We start from the raw sequence: 21,054 nt of genomic DNA on the forward strand, positions 1-21,054 counted from the left end.
AATACCAACCCCCCTGCCACCTGCCACTAGAGCAGGTTGCTCAGACCTCCAGCCAGTCTGGCCTTGAACACTTGCAGGGGTGGGTCAAACATTTCAGTTCTCTGGCATCTTTTCCAGCTCCAGCTGTGCATCTGGATAAAGAAAATCAGCTTCCCTATCAGTTATTAAGTGTTGAGGAAGGAGAAGCCTACTCCACTGTTATCTTTACTGTTCCCCATCTGGAGCCCAGGGAGGACAGGAGTCAAGCAGATGCACCTTTCAGCACAGCAAAGCTGTAGGTGAGTTCCTCACCTCACTAACCTCAGTCTGAGTGCTGGAACTGGAGCTGGGACAGAAAAAATTTTATGCCCTGCATTTGTACTCTGGATCTCAAGGAGACCAGTCCAGCAGCAATCCCCACAGCTTCTCACAGGTTAAAAAGAATAACCAAGCCCACAGCCAAATCCATCCCCTACATTCTCTGTGTAACTGAGATCTCAAATAATTCAAGTTCCTTGCCAGAACCCCTCCTCTGTCAGCCTGCTCCTGAGAGATGCTGAGGGCCACCAGGAAAATGGGCTGAGTGCCCAATTGCACCCAAGTGACTTTGCTATGGCCAGTGCTGCAGAGGGGCCTCCTGTGGCATTTGCTAAATGCCTTTGGCATCACCATTGTGGCATAAAGGGCCACAGTGTCAGAGTATTCAGTCCTACATGAGTTGTGGGCACTCAACACCCTCAAAGATATGACCCAATATTTTTAATCATTTCAATTCTTCAGGTTTTAAGTTACTTGGGCCCAAGAGTGCTGTATACAAAACAGTCCAGTATTCCCTAAAGAATATCAGCTATGCTGTGATTTGGATGAGTTCCCTGGCATTTTAACTGCTACTTTGATCCTGCAAATTCCTAATCCAGCATCTAAGCACCTTTTTCCAACAACTGAAACTATTCAATCCTTTAAGAAAATGTCTTTAGAAAAAACTTGCTCTGATTCTGTAGGAGCAATATGGTCCACTTGTAAAAAATTACATTACATGGACTGGTGAAAATAAGGTGTCTTGCTCTCTGGACTTCCAAGCAGCTTAAACATGACTGTACTGTTGCTAAAATCCTTGTGTAATTTGCACACAATAAAGGATAAAAATAGTAATGGAAATTGCTGAAACCTAATGTTCTCTGATAAGAGAAGTGGTGACATAGTATCTAAATTGCTCATCTCACAAGGCAGACCATGTAAACCTGCATTTTTCATTACTGCACACGCAGACATATGTGGAACAGTCAGTCCTTTGCAGCTCACAGCCCATGCTGAGGAAGGATTCCTACTCCAAAAGTCACGACTTCCTCTTACCCTTCTCTGAAAACCTCTGGGTTCTTTCCTGTTCTCATGCTGGCCCTCTCCTTGTAGCGGGCCACTGCCTGCCCTGCACTCAGCAGTTTTCTCAGCAGCTGCTGCTTCTCCTCCTTTCCTGAGTAGTGTGGATTGTAGAAGCTTCACCTTCTTGAGACCATGAGTATCCCTATATTGTGTACTGACTTCTGTTCAGAAACACATTTTCCTGGAGGGGGCAAATTCAGCCAAACAACAGTGTAAAGCTGGGGGGAAATCAAGTGTGATCTCTACCAGTAATAACAGCCATAGTGATCAGGACTGAGGGTTGAGCTCTTCCTGGGGCAGCTTCCTGTCCTCTCCTTTTGTGTTTACTTCATCAGTACCTATTAGCTGTGAATTTTGGGGAAAACTTTTTTTTACTATTTAAATACAGAAGCTGGAGGCTGTTCCTGGACGACAGCAGACCTCCAAGTCCTGGACCCCTGCATGTCAGGGAAGACTTCACTAGCTCCTGGATGGCCAAGGAGATTCCCTTTCCCTGAAGAGCAGGGCAGAGGGAGGGCTTGAACACAACTCGCACGGATGGAGTGAGGTCATGGCTCTATGTGCACTTGGGCTGGGCAATCAGAAGACTTGTGAGTTTTGGGGTTTCTTATCCTGAGCAAAGAGAATCATAACCAGACCCTATGAAAAACCTTAGATGACTTAGTGTTTTAAACCTAATATTGGGGTTTTTTCATTGTTTTCTGGGATGGGTAATGGAGGGGGAGATGGTATTCAGCTGCACCAATTACTTTTCCAAGTGTCATTCTGTAATGAGGAAGACTATAAAAGTTCCTTTTCTTTCAGAAATAATAAATGTCACTCTTTAAAACAATATGAAACTATACCAAAAAAGTTAACTACCATGAGAATTGTCTAAATTAGAAAACCTTGGCAATACTGCAGTGTCCCATTAACATCTCTACACCGCTGTGTGAAAGCCCCGCTAGGTGCTTTCCCATTTATCCAGGACACCCACTCATAAACAATGAAGTATGGGGTGCTCTGCATCTAGAATCATGTACAAGATGTTAGAGAATGGCTCAGAAGTTAAGCATAAAGCACACAGGAACAAAGAGATCCCATTGATTTGGAGGCCAGAAGGTATCATCCCACCCAGCTGTCTAATGCAGACTACACAGTCATTGTAATTTTTTACTGAGACTCAAAACACCAGCACAGAATCCAAGCATAATCCTTTCTTCCTGAATTAGCCAAATTAGTCACAGCATCCACTGTGTTGACAAAGAACTTTATCTAAAAGAACATAGAGCACCACAGAACCACACAAAACACTGAGGCTGAGCAGCTGAACAAAACTTTGAGCCTTACTGATCACTTTTTAGTGAAAAGAAGGACTGATAAACAATTAAAAAGATGACTGACAAAAATAACTGGCATAGGAGTTTGATTTTGTATGAAAAAAGAATTCTGAAGAGGTTATAGCTTCTCATACTTAACCACTTGCTCCTGTCATAATGAATAGCAATGATAAGGGTATCAGTGGTCCTTAAGGTATGTAAATCCAGATTTATTTTTTTTTAAAATTATTTTTTTTTCACTTTAAACCACTGAAAATCTGGGAACTTAGAGAGTTCTGTGTATGTTCTGTTCAGTTCAACTTCTCTGCCCTGGCATGAGCTCCCCAGATGCATGGATCAAGGAGAAGAGTATTTCAGGCTGTGAGCCCAATGCTCAGTACACACTAAAAGCAATCCCAGCATTGGCTCAGGTAATGTCTTTTGGGTAAGAAAGCAGCTTTGCAATGCAGTATTTTTAGAGGCAGAGGCTGAGTAGTCAAGTTGTGAAGGTTCTCAGAACTGGGCCTTCATACACAGATTTAGTAACATCAATTCCTGTGCATCGTTCAATTTAGTTTAATTAGCACAGAAATTTGCTAGCTCATTTTAAAGACACACCAATGTATTTGAGATCAAAATAGATCAAAATAGCACACATATTGTTGTGGGAGTCCCGGAAGGCTAATCCATCTGGTAAATCTCCATCAGCTCCCACAGTTCTGTAAAGAATTGTGCCAACACTCATTAAAAATACACAAGCCAGATTGGTGAGTTTGAAGGAAGAGATTTTGTGCAGTGATAACAGAATAGTTAATAAACTCTAATACAAAACACCATTAGAAGCACAACTCTGATATTGATTGGTGTTTGGGATCCAGCTGCAGTACTTCTCCAGCAATATTTTTTCTGTTGGTTTGTGAAGGGAGCATTGAGAAAAAATTAACTCCGGATTTTCAGCCCCAGTCCTATCTGCCATACCCTCTGCTGGTTTCAAGGCAGCTATGCCACAGATCATACTGTGCCAGGGTTACTCTGTCCATAGGGACAAAGATCTGCCTCTTGGCATTCCCTTTCACCTGGTTGTCTGCAAATGCTGCCCGTGGCAGCTCTTTTTTAGGATTAGTAATTGAGGGGGGCAAAATGTTACCCAGGAAAGAGACTGTTTTTAGAATTCATGACACTATGTTTCTTGCTTCATCATTTTATTCATTTTTATCTAAGTGCCTTGTAAACATCCTGTTTGACTCATTCTAGCCACACTCCATATCAGTCTTTAATCAGTAAGAAATACACTTAGACAGAAGCATTGTTTATTCTTCTTGCTGTTCAGAATATTGCACGACAGCTTTACTCAGCAGATGCACATAAAAATCTCTAATTCCTTAATATATGCCTTCTTGTGTAGTCACCAATCTGATTTAATTTCCTTCCATGGCTTGTTTTTTCAGCGTGCCTTTCTCCATTCTTCCTCTCAACTCTTGCTCTCTTTGCTAGTGACTGCTATCTTACCAACTTCAACCTTTCACTTGTACTGCAAAGATGGCATGAAAAGTTGGTTTTCTGTGCAAGGAAAATATTTTTTCCTATAATCACTCTATTTCTTGTACTATCTAAATCTTCCTTTAAGCAAGGCTAGATGTTTACTTGGAAAAACTAGGGATAATCTAATTTCACTAATAAGATAGTGACCACAAAACCCTGTTCCATTTCCAAATGCCTACTTTGGTTTCAGAGCACTCAGAGCTGTTGCTTTTCTTAGAATTGGTCCTTGCGAGTTTTCAGGTGCCCATTTCTGAAGGAAATTAAGCTTATGAGATCCTGACCTCTGTCCATCTGTCATTCCCATACTCAACACCTTTTAAGCTTAATGGCCAGTTTCAAACCTGAAGGATGCAGGGCTCAAAGAAATAAAGTTCCTACAAGTTTCATGGAAATTGAAGCCTGAGCTGTGACTTTCAATTCAGTCTCAATGACTAAAGCTGCAAGTGAATTGGCAGCTGGAGAGACAGAATGGTTATCCTGGAGAGCCATCAGCCTGATGCCAATGGAGCAATTTGTTTCCACTGGCCTTACTGACAGATGAAGGATTAAGCCTGCAAGAAGAAAATGCTTAAGTTAGTAGAGAGGATGCTTTCGGGATAGTATGGCAATCAAAGCAGTGGTTGAGATATCAGTCATGTTTTCCATGAACTGTTTTATCCACATGTATGCTTTCCTAAGGAGGTTACCTTCATTTTTTTTTCCCCCTCATGGATCACAACATGAATCATAACCGTCTTACTGAATCTAATTCCCACAGTGTGTTAAATCTTAGGGTCAAATTAAGAAATTAAGCAAATTGCACAAGAGCTTGGTTCCACTTAAGCAAGAGAAAAGGCCAGGTAAGCAGCAGGTAATTCAGCGCAAAACCTTATTCACACTCCCATTTAAACAGGGTTTATTCAGAAAGCAGCGGCACACACAAGAAGCCAAGCTGTGAGCTCTTCCTAGAAAAACAAAGCCAAGACATATGAATAAAGCACAGACCTGTAACTTTTTGGTCCCAGTTTCTCCAGGAAACCACACAGCCTCTTCCTTTCTCTGTGCCACTCAGCTCAGACTTGCAGTTAAGTGAGTGACATTTTTCCAGAGTGGGAAAGCCCATGAATCCTGCACTTACACACCACATGCCTGTTCTGTTTCTCACATCCTCCCACAGGTGTTCTCTAGCCTTCAGATCTACATTTTCACATTCCCTTGTGTTGTCTCCTAGGAGTGATGCCTGGTTTATTGCATCCCAATGGCTTTTTGAGGAAATTGGAGTGCTGTGCACTTCTGTCTTCTCATTTGCTTTCTGTTTTTATTTCCTTCTTGTGTCAGAAAGAGGCAAATTGTTCTTGATCCCCAAAATCTTGGGTATGTAATAAACTCCACCCTACAGTCAGTTATACTTCTCTCAGCTATTCCATGAAGCCAGAAGGGCAAACACTTGTCCTGGGACCTAATATGGAACTATTCCAGTAGAAAAGGAAGATTTGCTCCATCCCATCTACAGAAGCTGACAAGAAGCATGGGTTAAGAGAGACTTTAAGGATCTTTTCGGCCCTTGCCAAAAATCCTCCTTTTAACTGGAGAAAGAGTAGCCTCTTCTAGTGCCATTAACAAGAAATAATAAGAGAAAGGCTCTGTGGGCAGCAACTGTTTCTGGAGACAGAATGAGAAGCTCTTTATGACCAAAGACAAAAAACTTGAAATATTCCCAAAGACTGAAAGTAGAAGAACCTCAGGAACTAGAGGAAAATGTTTGTCTGAAAACTCAGAGTTATGATCATGATCCTCCATGTTCATGTTCCCCAAGAGAGCCAGGGGGTTGTTCATTGCCAGCTAAGAAAACTAAGCACAGGTTTTGTTTTGTAAACAGAACTTTGATGCAAGTTCTGCATTTTTTTTTTGTATCCCCACTTATATTTGACATTCAAAATAAAACTAGAAAAACAGAAAAAAAATAGAAAAAAAAAAAATCAGAAATCTGGCAGCTCAGAGACCTGCAGTGCTATGATGGTTTACAGTACAGTAAGTCCAAGCTAGAAAAGCAAAAACACACCCCCCATTTCACTCTCAGTGATTGATGATTTTCTTTACAACATTTCTTTGTCCTCCACTCAGTACTAGCCTGAAGAAATAAGAAGTTAAAAACCACAAAATTATTCTGAAATAATAATTCTTGTCTTCCCATCCAAGATTAAATACAATAAAGAAAAACAAACAGATATTTGTGGATTGAGACCCTTATCCAAAGCCCAGTGAAATCCTTGGGAATGCTTCCAGTGACCATAGGCTTTCATTTAGGTCTCATATAGTGAGTGATGTTTTAAAATTAATTCTAAATTAAGAGCCAAACCTCACTGGTATTTAATTTGTTGCCAGAAGCCACACAATAGACCGTTGAAGCAAAACTCTTAAAATGCCTAGAAATTCAAATTAAATGACTCACCAATGCTGAACAAATAAGGCACAACCACGCCTCCTTCTGCTCTTCAGCTCTCTTAAGACACTATTTTCTCTGTGTTGGGTACTATAGCAAAATTTTTCAATTTTAATTGTAGATTATGGCTGGCAGATGACAGAATTCTGCTAAGTGGTGACTGGTCAGACAGTGCCTTCTCTGTCTGGGGACACTTCCAACAAAAGCTGAATATTTATATAGAAAAAGTCTGTAGTCCCTTTCTCCAATAAAGCTGAGACTGGAAGCTTTGCCTAACTGGGAAGGATATCAGCAGCAGGTGGAACAGGAAGGCAGGGGGGATCTAATCCCTGCTATTTATTTTAAATAAAAATAGCATACAGTGTGTCAGGTGCCAGCAATCTGCCCACGGAGAACAGAGAGAGTTCTGCCCCAAACTTCCTGCCCCAAAGTTGTGAAAATCTGATAGAACTCAAACATGTTGGTCTCTAAGTGGTGAAGCTCAGGAACACAAGTTTTGTGTCTCGTGTCTGAATTCTCCAATGTCTGTAGGGGCAAAAGCATCACACTACCTTTTAATTCATTTTGGGAGAGCTTTGGGGGCAGCATCCCTTCTTGGGGATGAAGACCTAGCTTACTTAAAGGCCTCACAAAATGTGTAAGAACTTGACAGGACTAAAGCTTTTACTTCTCTAACAAGGATAAATCTCATCAGTGGATTTAACAAAAAATATTAGCACATCTAAAATGTGGTTTCATAAGTTACACTTCCTCAGAAAGGCAAAAAGAACTGCAGGGACAAGCCTGAAACAAAACCTTGGGTCTGTGCATCATGATCTAAACTAAAATCTCAGTTCTGACACACACCTCTTTATTCCACAGAACAAATCTCAGACCAAAGCCCACTTCACTCGGAGAAACCTTAAACCAGACTTTGAGGTTTAACTCACACATTACTAAAATTAAACACATTTCAAAAATGAAATGTTTTTCTTTAAATAAATCAATGAACACTTGACTTTTACAAGGCAGTATTGAGAAGATGCATCATTGCATCACTCCTTCTAGCACTTCTTTAAATATCCTGGTTGAAGGACATGCTACAATTGCCACAGTGAGTCAACAAAACTGACTCAAGAAAATTTATATAGAATTTTATCTGACTAACACAAAGCCAACAAAAAAAAGCCTCTGCATCATTGTGGTTGGTAGTGATTGATCCTGCCACGTTACTACAAACAAAGCACTTGCTCAAAGCGTTTGTTTGCTTTCCTTTTACCTGGGGGAATCTGGGATGGGTGAATGCCACAGAACTTAATGGAAACTTTTAATGCAGAAAGGTCACAGGAGCAGATTATATTTCTTGGGTGAACTGGTTTACTTTTTCATTAGATCCACTTGTTTCTGTGATTGGGTCAGGAGACCAAGTCTATGGAGTTAGAGTGATGCTCAGTTCTGTCTGAACTGTTTTGGAGGAAAAGACAGAAAACTTGACACCAGCGGAAGAGATTAAAAGGTTCTACCCCTAAGCAGTGGCTGCTTTCTGTTCACATCCAGAAAGTAATTTCTCACTCCAGTTATGCAATCACGATTACTTCATTTTTGATCTTCAGTTACAGCCACATTTCTTGAAAGCTGCCCAGAAAACCTGGCTGGGACTCAGGTAAAGAAAGAGAGACTGGTGAGTGAACCGAGGAGGCGAGGTCAAGCCTGAGCTCAGAGCAGCAAGGAGAACAGAAAAAGAAGGAAGGAACATTAAAAAATGGTGAATGGGTGTTCCTCAGTGTTGCCAGAGAGGAGTTTGTTCCCAGATGGGTCAGTTCACTTTGTCAGCAGACGGGGAAAAGGTGGGAGAAGGAGTGGGGATAGGATGGAGAGCTGAGGCCTTTTCCCACTGCCAGCATGGAGAGCAAGAGGATGAGAGCAGATGAGGAATAGTGATCCTTGCTGTTGAGAAGGTACCCACAAAACGCCACCATCCCCAGCCAACCCAGCTCTCCCCCATCAGCTGGGCTTTTTATAACACCAGGACACCCACAGTGTGAAATACTGGAAAGAAGTTTGCTGGTTTTGCCAGCTCCTTCTTTCACCTGTTTTGGGAACCAGTCCTTGAACAGAGAAGAGTTGTGAGGAAATGGCTGTCATGAGGCCTTGATGTCCTGAAAAATGGCTCTTCTGACACTGCCCTGGGAGCCCAGAGTATTCAGAGACTGGAGAAGCAGCAAAATTCACAGCAGCCCCCTGGAATGGGACCTAATCCAAAATGTGAAATCTACAAGTGATCACTGAGAAAATAAAGAAATATTTTAGTTAAAAGATGTGTTTTGAAGAAACAGGCATGAGGGGAAGAAAATTCTGTAGTTGTAGGATCATGATGGTCTGAGGAAAGAACTGTGGATTAAATCTCTCTCCTTCCAAACCTTCAGCTTTCAGTTTCTATTTGAGCATGATTCCACTTTGAAAAATTAATCACACAGAGGACTGCAGACCTCAAAGCACACCTCCACTTTCAGTAACCAATGAAACTAATAGATTCACAGAACCATTAAGTTTGGAAAAGACTTGCAAGATCATCAAGTCCAACCTTTAAATTTCTTTGTTGCTTCAAGCTGCTAGAGAAACATAAATTATGCAGATCTTCATTGTGTTAACACTTCCAATAAGAGAAACTATTGAGTTGTTCTCACCGAGTTGAATTTTGAACTGCTGCTGGTGTCTTATTTCAGAACATTTTTCTTCCCTAAAAAATACCAATCTACAAACTATTACTGCACAGTGAAGAAATGTCTCTCTCAAAAAAAACCAAAATAGACCAATATTTTTTTTTCTTCACAGTTAGAAGCTAGACAGATGAGAGCAAGAACCTGCAGCTCTAGGTAGTAGAAAGGACATAGACCACAAATACAAGTCAAGCTTATAGCAATAATAACCCTTCACTATCTACTGCTCCTTGCTCCCCTTTCCAGAACATCAAACAGTTCCCACAAGGGAGCATCTTTGGATTGTTACAAGCAAACAATGAGGTCTGGTGGTGAACAAATGGGCTCTGGCAGGGTGGAACTGCTGGCACAATTTAACACTTGCATTAAGGGAACAACACAGATTACATGGGCAGGTGTTGGAACCTGGCAGCAGTCTGGGAAGGAACTTTGGAAAGCTGTCAGAATGGTGGGGAAAGGAGGAGAGAGGAAAAGAGTTTGGGCTGTTGGGGTAAAGGCCTCATTGCACTTGGCAGCTGCAAGGCACTTTAAACGGGCCAGGTTTGTAGACATGTATGTTCAGCAGTTTAGGAAAATCGAGTTGCTGTTCCTGCCGGGGGAGGGAGCAAATGAGGGAAATCAGCAACTTCACAAACTCATCTTGAAACTTCTGTTACGGAGCTTGTAATTCTTTAACAATGTTAAACAGCCTGGGGTGTTAAACAGCACTGCAGGGTGTCGTCTCAACTCTGGCAGCTCCTAGTCCACAGCACCTGCTTTGGAAGCAGCTAAAAACTTCTCCCTATGCTCTGCATACATTTTTTTAAAAGGATACAGTAACATTTTGGTCTTTTCTGTCGTTTTGGATTAGATCTCCATGTTAAAAGTAAAACATGAGCAGAATTTGTTCAGGCCTGGGAACTTCCCAGTCTGGTAGGAATTCTGGAATCTGCTTTCCTTTTCTGCATCTTACTTACTGAAACGTCTGCATATCATGTTTAATAATGATCTCTGGGGTGAGATAGCTTTTTTCTATGGTCATTCTACCTGTTTGGAAAGCACAGTGCACAATGAATACTGAAGACAGCTGTACTTCTGAAATTAATCTTGGATAACGTTATCTAAATAACATCATTTGAAAAATGAACAGACTTCTGTGAAAGGAACTTTCCTACATAAAGGGATGATTTTTAACTCAGTGGCTAGTTGAAAGGGAAAATTTGAACATTTGTTTTATGTTATTGTGGAGAACCACCATGTGATTCCAAAACTAACATCCCAAACCAGCAGTTAAGCAAAAAAAACCAAAAACAAAACCCAAAAACCATCCAGGAATGAGACAGCAAGCACTTAAAAGCCTTTTACATGTGAAAGGAATTTAATATGAGAAATGTAGCTTATCCAAATACATAATTCTGGTTTTTATATTTCATGGCTACTTGCTTAGAAATTTTCAGGCATGTGGAGCTGGACACAATTTTAAAAAATTACAAATTGTATTTTTCTGTAGCTGAGGAAATAGTTTCTACAGAACCATGACCAGCATTTTGAAGTGCATCAACACAAACTATATTAAAATGCGTAACAACACATTTTGGCTATTAATTATATATTAACTTTGTTCCAGTGCTCTCGACTGGCTTTTGGGAAGTTCTGCTCTGTTCAATATGGGTAAGGTTTGCTTTCTGCCCTAGAGGCAGTTCCTTAAGCTTCCAACTGCAGGGAATATGCTGTGCTCACTGTGACACATAGAAAGGAGAGAAAACAGCTCTTCTAAATAACTTTCTAAAAGCAGTGGGATGTCACGGAGCAGTAGAAAACGTACAAGAGTGCAGTTTTCAGAAACAAAGAATAGAGACTGCTAACTCATCTTGATGGAAACAAGGATATTTTCCCAGTTCTTGCAGTTACTTTGCAGTGATGCAACACCCTCCCAGGGATCACGTCTGTGATTTCTGGGTGACAGCTGGTGCCTCTGCTCCCTGGGAAGGGACTCCCCTGGTCCCGGTGCTACGAGGCTTCCCTCCTAGCAGAGAGAAGTGCGGCACTTGCTGGCTCCCTCAGGGCCCGACTCCAAGTCTCCAGGAGAAAGTGGGAACCTTTCCAGGGACTTCCACGCACTTTTGGTCAGGCCCTGGCCGATCCACGCACAGCGTTCCCACCGCGCAGCGACAGCTCAGCTCCTCGTGTCCCTTCCCACCTGGCCCCTCTGGAAGCCCTTAAACCCTCGCCTCCTTCCTGCCTTCTCCACGGCCCATCGGAGCCGCGCTCCCCGGGGTGCAGGCCCGGGACACGGCCCCGCCGAGGGGTTACGGAACGCCGAGCGCCCCGGGGACCGCGCGGCTCCGTGCGGCGCTCCGGCCGGGAGCCCGCGGCCCCTGCCCTGGCTGTGCCGGGTCCTCCCGGGGCATTGCGGGGGGCTGACAGCCCCCGCCAGAGCCTGCCCGCCTCCGCCCGGCCCCTCGGAGCTCCGCAGCCCCCCGCACCCGGGGGCCCGTCCCTCGGAGCGCGCTCCGTACCTGAGAAGTCGGCGAGAGCCGCGACCTCCATCCCGCACACAAGGACCACGCAGGACAGGAGGCGGAGGAGCTGCCCGGGTTCTACCTGTGCGCGGCGTGGGTGCTGCCCCGCATCCCCGTCCCTCATGATGCGGGAGAGGGCGGCTCGGGGCGGGGGGCAGCCCCGCCGCTTCACATGGTGCAGCCGGCCCCGGCTGGCGGTGCGGCCCCCCCGGGCCGCCGGGCGCCCTCGGGGCTGCCCCTGCCCCGCGCGGGATAAGGAGGAGGAAGAGGAGAAGGGGGAGAAGGAGGGCGAGGGCGGAGCAGCCCTGCCAGCGGCCGCGGCGGGAGCGGCTCCAGCCGGCTCGGGCACTCGGGACGCGGGGGCGGCGGGGAAAGGACGGGAAGGGACGCGGGCTCCCGGCGGCGCCGCGCCGGGCACTGCCCTCGGCGCGCATCGTGCGGCCGGGCTGACTCAGACCCGGCCGCACCTCGCCCGCCCTCCCCGGCTCTCCCCACCCCTCCCCGAGCAGACCGCGCCTCCCTCCCGGTCGAGAGGCTCGATTTCACTGTCTCGCCCCTCGTTTGGCTCGTTTGGCAACGGCTGGAGGACTGTCACAGACTTAGACACACACACACCGCCACTCGTGACGGCATTTCCCCGCTTGTGTTTTTCCCGAGACAGGTGCAAGGTGCTGCCCATCACTCCCTGTCCCCCGCAGCCCATCTTCCCTGCTTTCCCTACTCCAGATGCCCTCGGCCCTCGTGCCAGACTCTGCCAAGTCTGATGAGGGATTTCAGGAGGCAAACAGCACCGACTCTTCCACGCAGCAAAAGGACCTTCTCACAGCCCCGCAGCTTTACGATTCTAGTTCAGCATGCCTTGAGTTTGAAGTGTGTAGGCTTGCCTTAAAGTTTTCACTGCAAAGTGAGGAAACATCTTGAAGTTACTTTGAGAGAGTTCAAGTTGTTCCCTGAAATCTTTTGTGATACAGAAAAGTGAACCAACGAGAAGTTCAAACAAATTGTCATTACTACCTGCTAAACTACCTTCAAATGTAATTTGGTGCTTTTTTAAGGTATGAGGGACTCAAGGGAATAAATCAGGATACTCATTTCCCAGTTCCTGTAAGAGCTGTCCTCAGGAAAGAGAGCTTAGAACCAACACTGGGAAAATGGGGCATGAAAGCATCTTTTTTCCTGGGGCTGTGCTGGGGTGTAAAGTGTGTAAACATGAATATCCAGCTGTTTACATCCTGCCATGCATGTTCACACTGATCTTTCTCCTGAAAAAAAACCCCACAAGTGAGTAGGTGAAAGATAATGGAACCAAACAAATTGTGTTAAATCTATTCCTCTCCTCCTGTTCCAACCAAAGTTGGAACGCATCCAGATTTGAATTTCTAACATTTGGCACTTCTTTTCAGAGGTTACACTGAACTTTGACCAACTTGGTCTTCACGTTTGAATCTGAATCCACTTTTGTTCCTCACCCTCTCCCTCTTCACACACAGAAAAACGACAGGGTAACACATTTATTAGACTATGCTTCCTTAGTCTTGGGCAGATAAGAGTAAAACAGGTTTCACATGAACCTGTCCGAGGTCAGGGACATTCCATCAAGTGTTACTGAACTCAGACAAATGGCATCAAAGGTTCCGAAGTAACAGTATAAAATCACTCTGAAACATCTGCAACCGCAAACATAGATGGGGAGAGAACAGTAGCTCTGCAGGTGAAGCCCTGGCTTCTGGCTGCTTCAGATAAGGACAGTGTTTGCCTCTGAACTGAGCCAGTTACCCTCTCCCTTCCAGGTGGGGAACTGGAAGGAGACTTGTGGGAATCTCCCCCACTCCCCTCCTTTTCCCCCTAGACCTTGCCTTACCTCACCATTCAACCTGACACTTGCTGTCTCAGGTCAGTCCCACCAAAGGCAGAAATGAATGCTGGGGAACACGTAGCACAGATTTTTACAAATAAAGCATTTGGAGACTATACTTGGATCCTCTAGAAAGGTGTTTAGATGATTAGGGTGAACTTACCTGTCTATCCCAGCTTCCTAGCTGCCATAACTACATACCTGCCATAACTTCATGTGAGTGCAGTCAGACCATTTGTGGCTTCAGGATGCCAAACCTCCACTCCCTATACAGCCAATGGAGAGATATCTCATATTCAGGCCACCTGCTACAGCTCTAACAGGAAGTGTTTCACCTCCTTCTCCCACATCTGCTCTTTAATCCCTGTAATGCTGATGTCAATAATTACCACTCAGTCTGTTGTGCGTGACTGGGTAGGCAATGGATCTGTGACAAATACACAATCAATGCAGAAGAATTTATAAAGCATCAAAAATAACTGGGAAATATCCCATACTTGTGCTTGAAAGGCTTTGAATTCCTGCCAGGGCTGTTGCCTGATGAGCACTTGTGAGTCTTCTCTTCCCAGTGAGATAACACAGCTTTTTCTAGCCTGGTGGTACTGTAAGCAAAAGACCATCCCAAGTGCAGGAATGGGCCTGGTATGCTTTTGGCACTGTGCAGTTATAACCCAAAGGCTGTTTCCAAGTGGAATGGCTGAACTAGGAGAAGTTTGAAATGCAGGTAACCTCCAAGGAGGTGAAGCAGGGAGAGTTGAATGACAGCAGAAGAGGCAGCTGGGTGGTCCTGCTTGTAGACATCTGCCTTCAAGGGAAGCCTTCCTATGGAGGAGGAAAACTTATGGACACTGTGGCTGACAGGACTGAGGACAATGCATTTTTTAGAATGGCATTGATATTTTTTATATAGATATACTTTTTTTATTTTTCTTTCCCCTCTGAATTTGGGCTACTTTGCTATTCAACATACACCTAAAACCAAGTAACCTAAAATATATAAAGTATTTTTGCAAATCTCTGCTATTCCCTGTGATGGGTAGTGCTTCAATTGTAAACTTGGGGACAATAGTGTAAAACACAAAGGCAGGAAGGGAGAAAGTGTTAATCATGATGTGTAAAATGTGTCTCTTTGCGGCAGCCTTGAAAGCAGCTCCTACAAGCTGGCATTGCTCAGTTGCTGGAAGACAATATAACTAATCCAGACATGTTCAGCATGTAGAATTACAGAATCTCAGCCTTGTCCTTTCCTCACGAGCAACAGGAATTAGATTCCCTTTTTTCCCCAAAGAAAAAATCACATGAAAGTCCAGAAGTTAGAATATCCAGGAGAGATATCACATCTGCTTCAGACAGTTTCTCTTTTGAACTTGGGGGGAAAATAAATTATTTCACAGTGCCAGAAATACAGGAATTGTGTTGTTACATGGAAGCTTTGCAAAAGCAAAGCCACAATCTGAGTACTTAACTTCTTTTTCTCCATATTATTCATTTTTCCCTGAACTTCAGCCAAACTGCCAATAAACTCATATCATGGCTTAGTCTATGGAAATTCCAATAAAATTAGTACATCAGTTAAGAAGTAAACAATGTGAAATAAAAGAAAGTGAATGTGAAAAAAAAGAATGTGAAATAAAATAGACGGTTGAGTTAGACAGCCTAAAATGCTTTCTCCCCTATAAGTTTTTAAGAGCTGATATTCATAATTTTCATTCTATTCTCCCAGAATAAAGTTTCCAATAAGTTCCCTAATGTTCTTTTTGGCTTTTGAGGATTAAAACAAAAAAATAAATAAAATTTAAGAACAAACCCTCAGGCTTTTCCCACATTTTTAAAAGCTTTATATTCCTGAATTCTGACACAGACAGAATCTACAGGACAGTTCAAACAAGTGGGTTGCTATCCTCTCCCTGTTTCTATGGAAATGAGTGTCAGGCCATTTAAAACAAAGCACATACTTTACAGTAATCACTATATGGTGATTATTTAAAATAACAGAGCACATTTTTCCCAATCCAACCTCTATTTCTATGGATACAAGCTGAAAATAGTTGTACAGAAGCCTTTTCCATAGTTTTTCCTAACTCTAAATGTTTTTCAGATGCTCTAAGTTCTCACAAGGTACTACTGATAATAAGATCTAACAAGACCTTCAAGTGTTCTGTAATTTGAACTTGAGAAGACCAATTCTGTGAGTTAGGAAACATTCTCGTGTGTGTAAACAGAAATTTGAATGAATACTGAGTGCAGTATTCCACCCAGCAGGTTTAGAAGGAGTGGAAATATTTTTTGGAAATATTTTCTGGAAATATTTGTTTTCTGCTATTTTTTGACTCGCTTCAGAGCGTGCGAACTCAGCTAAAGAAGGTTTGAGTTTTGTGGTCATGAGCTGCTCCTTGGCCAAATTTGTGATAACACCATAGAGACCCTGACCGCTTCACAAGACAGAAGATGTGACCCGTGAAGTCTGTAAAGCCAATCTCCTCACATTTCATTTGGAATGAAACCTCACTCCATTTCCTCCCCAGATGCAGCAGAAAGTCCCCACTCCTCACCCTCCCGAATGCTGCCAGTCTTGCTGGCACTACTCCTGTACACAGATTATTTTTTTCCTAGCAGTGAACCTGGCACTTGTATAGACATGAAGTAAGAGGCATGTCCCATCTTACAGAGCTTACTGCTGGAAACAAGAGAAAACATGACCTAAAGTGGAGACAGAACAAATACACCAAGGAAAAGGTCCTGGCTTTGTTGTTATTGCCCTCTTAAAACACCCAAGTTGTCCCTGGTCACTTCCTGACATGATGCTTCAAAGACACACTGGGAGAGACACCATGTGTCTTGCCTCAGTTTATGAAGGACGTTAGGACAGAGTTGCTGGGTGGACCACGGTCTTGGAAATCAACCTCCTTGTGAAAGTGCTTTATTATAGTTTTATGAGTCTGCCTTTGATGGGTTGTTGTCACTGTTCCCCTTTAATGAGTATTTGAGCTAAGATTTTCCAAAATGACTAATGATTATGTATTTGAAATTCAAGACTGAAGCTTTTTAAAGCCACACAATCAATGTCAAAACAGAAAAAACTGTGGCTTTTCCAAGAGCCTTGAAAAAAATCAGGCTTCAGCATCTCTCAAGTTAGGTATGCAAAGGCATGGAAAACCAGCAGTGTTTCAGAAAAGAGTAGCCCATATCAATATCTGTGAAATCAGTGAGACTTAATAGTTTGGAGATCCAGACCTTAGACTAATTTGACCTGAACACTGTGAAATTAGAAGCAAATAACAACATTTGAAAATAATATTGCAGTGTTTGTAAGTGCCTGCTTTTCCCATCAGGACTGTAAGGGTTCCCTGGTAAATTCTGTGACTCAGTGACTGTGTCAAACTAACTCAGACTGGATGATGCTTGAAGATTATTCCATGTGTAGAACATGGGAAGGATTTCAATACACAGAAGATATCCTGAGTATCGCAGTAGATATTCAGAGGTGCTTTCAGCATATGCCTCCTCTAGCTCTTCACGGCCTGCCCATTGACCTCCCCACTTTTCTGTCCTCTTCCCTTCTTTTCTGATCTTTCCACCCATCTTCAGCACCTGAGCATAAAGTCCAGTTCCAGATTCACACCATGCTCTGACTCAAACCCCTGATGCTCATAATGCCTTGTTGGCAGATCCTTCCATATTGACAGGCTCTAATATTCTCATGGGAGGAAGGTAAATTGCCATCAGTCACTCTTAAAATGCATTCCTTGCACTCCAGCTGGAATAACTGTGGGATTGGAGGAGGAGGGGGAAGAGGAGGAGAGGTGATTTTGTTTTACAGCATCTAAGTTATGTTGTGGTTTTATAAAGTTGTGGTTTTACTTCAGCCTTGCTAGCCCACTCTTCTCCTGGGTCCATACACTGACCTTGCACATCACCTGGACTCCTCAATGCTAAACTTCTGGAATTTAAGCTCTGAAATGACTGTGTCTCCAAGTGTATGAGTTAGCACTGGGCTGATCTGAGCAAGGATTATGGGAGTATGGGGTACAGGGCATTCAGACATGTGAGGACAGAGGTGAGAGTGTTGGGAATGTTCCCTTCTCGAAAGGCTGTGCTGAGGAACTGGTCCTGATAGCCCGTGTCTTGGAGAGCATCCATCCTCTCTCCGTTATGCCATGACTTAGGGTGTCAAAGGCTGGAAAGCAGGAAGATTTGACAAAGAGCTCTATGTCACACTTGCAATTTTGGGAAAAAATGAAGGAAACTTTTCTGTAGAATAACTGAGTAAACTTAAAGCAAACATTGAAAACTACAGTTTTAAAGATGTAATTTTGGATTCAATCCATTCCCTCTGAATGCTTTCTATAGTTAATTTCTACATAAAAGGAAAATTTATTTTAAGAAACAAATGCATTTCTTACTAAAGTAGTGTAGGATAGGGGATCACAACTTACGGGCAGCCTTGAAGTGAAACCACCACAGGGATTACTGTAACTGGGGCTCCAGTACCCAAACACCAGTGGCTTTAAGGGACAGGTTTGGGCTGGGATTAGCAACTTGGGCTCATGCACAGGTCTGTTAGCAGTCCTACTCAGAGACAGTCCCTCATCTGTAGGGAGAGGTTGAAGGCCTGGAGATCAGGCTGAGTTTGGGAAAAATCGCGAGGACCTGGTTAGGGAGTGGTGTAAATGCATATCAAGAGACTTAATCTTGAGGGGTGGCAAGCATTAGCTATAGAACAGCAAGTATCTACAGCTAAAGGCTGGAGATAGGGGATGGCTGAGAAGGACAGGAGAGGAACCTTGGTGAAGTTTTTGCATTAGAAATGGCCTCATCTGTCAAACCAGATTTTTGTCTTCAGGATTGCATGAGTGAGGATCCCACAGCACAGGAAAAGGTTCAGATTGGGAGGTGAAGGCAAGTTAGGCAGGACTGCAGGGCTGGGGCTTGGCTGTTTACACACTGTTTGGGGCAGTAAAGGCTTCAGAGGTCGTAACTGAGGCAGGAAAGAGTCACTTGGCTCAATTAGTCTTGTATCTAGACCTGTTCCTTGAACAAGGCGAAGAGCTGAGCTTCATGCAAGGGACCAGGAATTGTTTTTCAGACTTGAAAATGCAAGAGGGGCAGTGTGTAACTTGGACATGATGATATGTACATCTGACAAGAATCACAGAAGAGTATTTTGATTTACTGAAAAACTGGGCAGCCCAGAAGCTACTACCTGACTCATTTGCTGCTCCCATCTGTTGGACACCTAAGCACAACAGAGCAGATGAATTTTGTCTGAGCCTGAGACATTTATGGACTGGCCCACCATAAATGCTGCTTGCCAAAAAACAGACTTGGGGGAGGAAAGTTGTCAGATATAATAGAGAAAGAAAAGGACACGGGCTTCAAAGTGCATTCCAGCACAACATGGAAGTGACCTGGCTGGAAATGAAACCAGCAGTCTTCTTCCCCAGCCTCCTTGAAGCCTCTAACTGCTACACAGGCAGTGAGGGAGAAAATAATTGAATTTCAAATTGAAATAAAAATAATTTTCGGTGGCATTCTGCAGTACTTTTTAAAATACTAGATCTATGAAATATGGTGTGCTGATAGTTATCAGGCTTATAAGTCTGGTAACAAGGACTTTTACCTTGAAGATCTCAGTATGGGTACTTTGAGCCTTTTAAAACTGTGTTAAATCAAATATTTTTCCTAGTTCTACTAGCTCTAGCCTTCCTTTTAATCCCTTCAATAGCAAAGCAAGTCCCTCTTGAGAATGTTATTTACTTTTCATATTATGCGCCTATCAGTTTCTGGAATTGCAAATGTATTTGGATACCTGCATAAATTTAAGTTTCAAGAAACCTGTAAGGCTGAAACAAAGGATTCCCATCATCCAGAAGAACCACCAAAAATGTTTTATGGAAGAACTTAAAACTCTGTATCTTTGCATAGAATTTGCTGTACTGAGGTGTGTTCCAAATGGAACTGCCATCTAAACGAGCAGAAAAATAGTTGGAATGTAGTGAGTTAAGTTTAAGTATTCCTAGAAATAGGAATTATTAGCAGAGCTTGGAGCATGATATCACTAGCAGATGTTTTTAGCTTTATTCTTATAAACTACTTGTAAAAAGCTCTTGTACCTAGTGTCTAGCAATTAATATTTTCTCATTTAATTTTTTTCCCCAGTCTCATGTACTCATTTTATCCTTTTCTGTCTTCTAACTTCACCTTCTTTTATTTTGTTCTACCTTCTGTTCTCAAAACATCGCAGCATCTTCCGTCTATATGAAAGCATTTGTTCCTAAGCATCCTAAGTCTTAGAATGGCTGTGAATGTAGCCCTCTTCTGGATCACTTTTTTTTTTTTTTTTACAGTATTTTGCTAAAAAAACCCAACAAACCGAGTTTGAAAAAGCCCGTGCAGTTACTAGTGTTTCCTTTATTACTTGCACATATGAAAAAAAAATTCAGTTTGGATTTAGATAGATCTTTTACCTTCATTTTTTTCTTACTGAAATAATCTCCTTATCTTCCACTACTGCTTCAACTGTTGTCATTCCATATGTACAAGTTTATTGGAACAAGGCTTTTTCCATTCCTCCTTATCACTGTGCTTGTCCTGGAATAAATCTTGCTGAAAGCAAGGCAAGAGTTTAGATTTTAATTAATCTAAGCCTGCCCTCTGGCAGTGGGAAGCCATTCCCCCTTGTTGTATTACTCCTTCCCTTGTAAATAGTCCCTCTGTCTTTCCCATGGGCCCGTTCAGGTACTGGAAAGCCACAGTCAGGTTACCCCGAAGCCTTTCCCTTTCCCGGAAAGAGAGGAGTACCTGAGAAGTTGTCTCCTCTCCCTGCTTCCCCGCATTCCGTGCTTTCCCCTTCTACTCCGAAATTTAAGCCGTGTTGGTTTAGGATCGCAGGGGGCTGCAGTCCTGGGAAACTGGGATGACAAAAACCTGCTTGTCCTTCCAAGCAGCGATGGATAAGAAACTTCTGCAGATGGGATATTGGGAAGGAATTCCTCCCTGTGAGGGTGGGGAGGCCCTGGCACAGGGCGCTCAGAACAGCTGTGGCTGCTCTTGGATCCCTGGAAATGTCCAAGGCCAGGCTGGACGGGGCTTGCAGCAACCTGGGACAGTGGAAGGTGTCCCTGCCCATGGCAGGGGGTGGGACTGGATGGTGGAACGAGATGATCGTTACGGCCCCTTCCAAACCGCTCCATGGTAACTACTTTTAACTCTTTTTGCCCACCTGGGCACTGCTCCCGGGGAAAACCCTCCCGCTGGGCCGGGCCGGGGGCCGCAGCACTACCCCACCTCCCCGGAGCAGGACGGCCCCGAGCTGGTCCCCCTCCACCCGCCCCTTCCTGCGGGAGCGGCGGCGGTTCCGGGGTGGGGCCGAGTCGGG

General features: G+C 43.6%; 1 protein-coding gene across 2 annotated transcripts in view; it reads right to left on the reverse strand.

Annotated features, from left to right (window-relative positions):
- The window catches only part of EVA1C (eva-1 homolog C), a 32,525-nt gene extending 20,313 nt beyond the window's left edge, over window positions 1-12,212 (reverse strand). For both annotated transcript variants that reach the window (XM_014253607.2, XM_014253606.2), the window contains exon 1: window positions 11,819-12,212. In XM_014253607.2, the coding sequence (XP_014109082.1) occupies window positions 11,819-11,945 (127 nt within the window). In that variant the 5' untranslated portion in view covers window positions 11,946-12,212. The remainder of the gene's footprint in view (window positions 1-11,818) is intronic.
- Window positions 12,213-21,054: the final 8,842 nt, after the last annotated feature.

The sequence above is a fragment of the Pseudopodoces humilis genome, chromosome 2 (assembly GCF_049639895.1).
Source record: "Pseudopodoces humilis isolate 2021_Gansu_Grassland_sample_001 chromosome 2, ASM4963989v1, whole genome shotgun sequence".
Taxonomy (NCBI): domain Eukaryota; kingdom Metazoa; phylum Chordata; class Aves; order Passeriformes; family Paridae; genus Pseudopodoces; species Pseudopodoces humilis.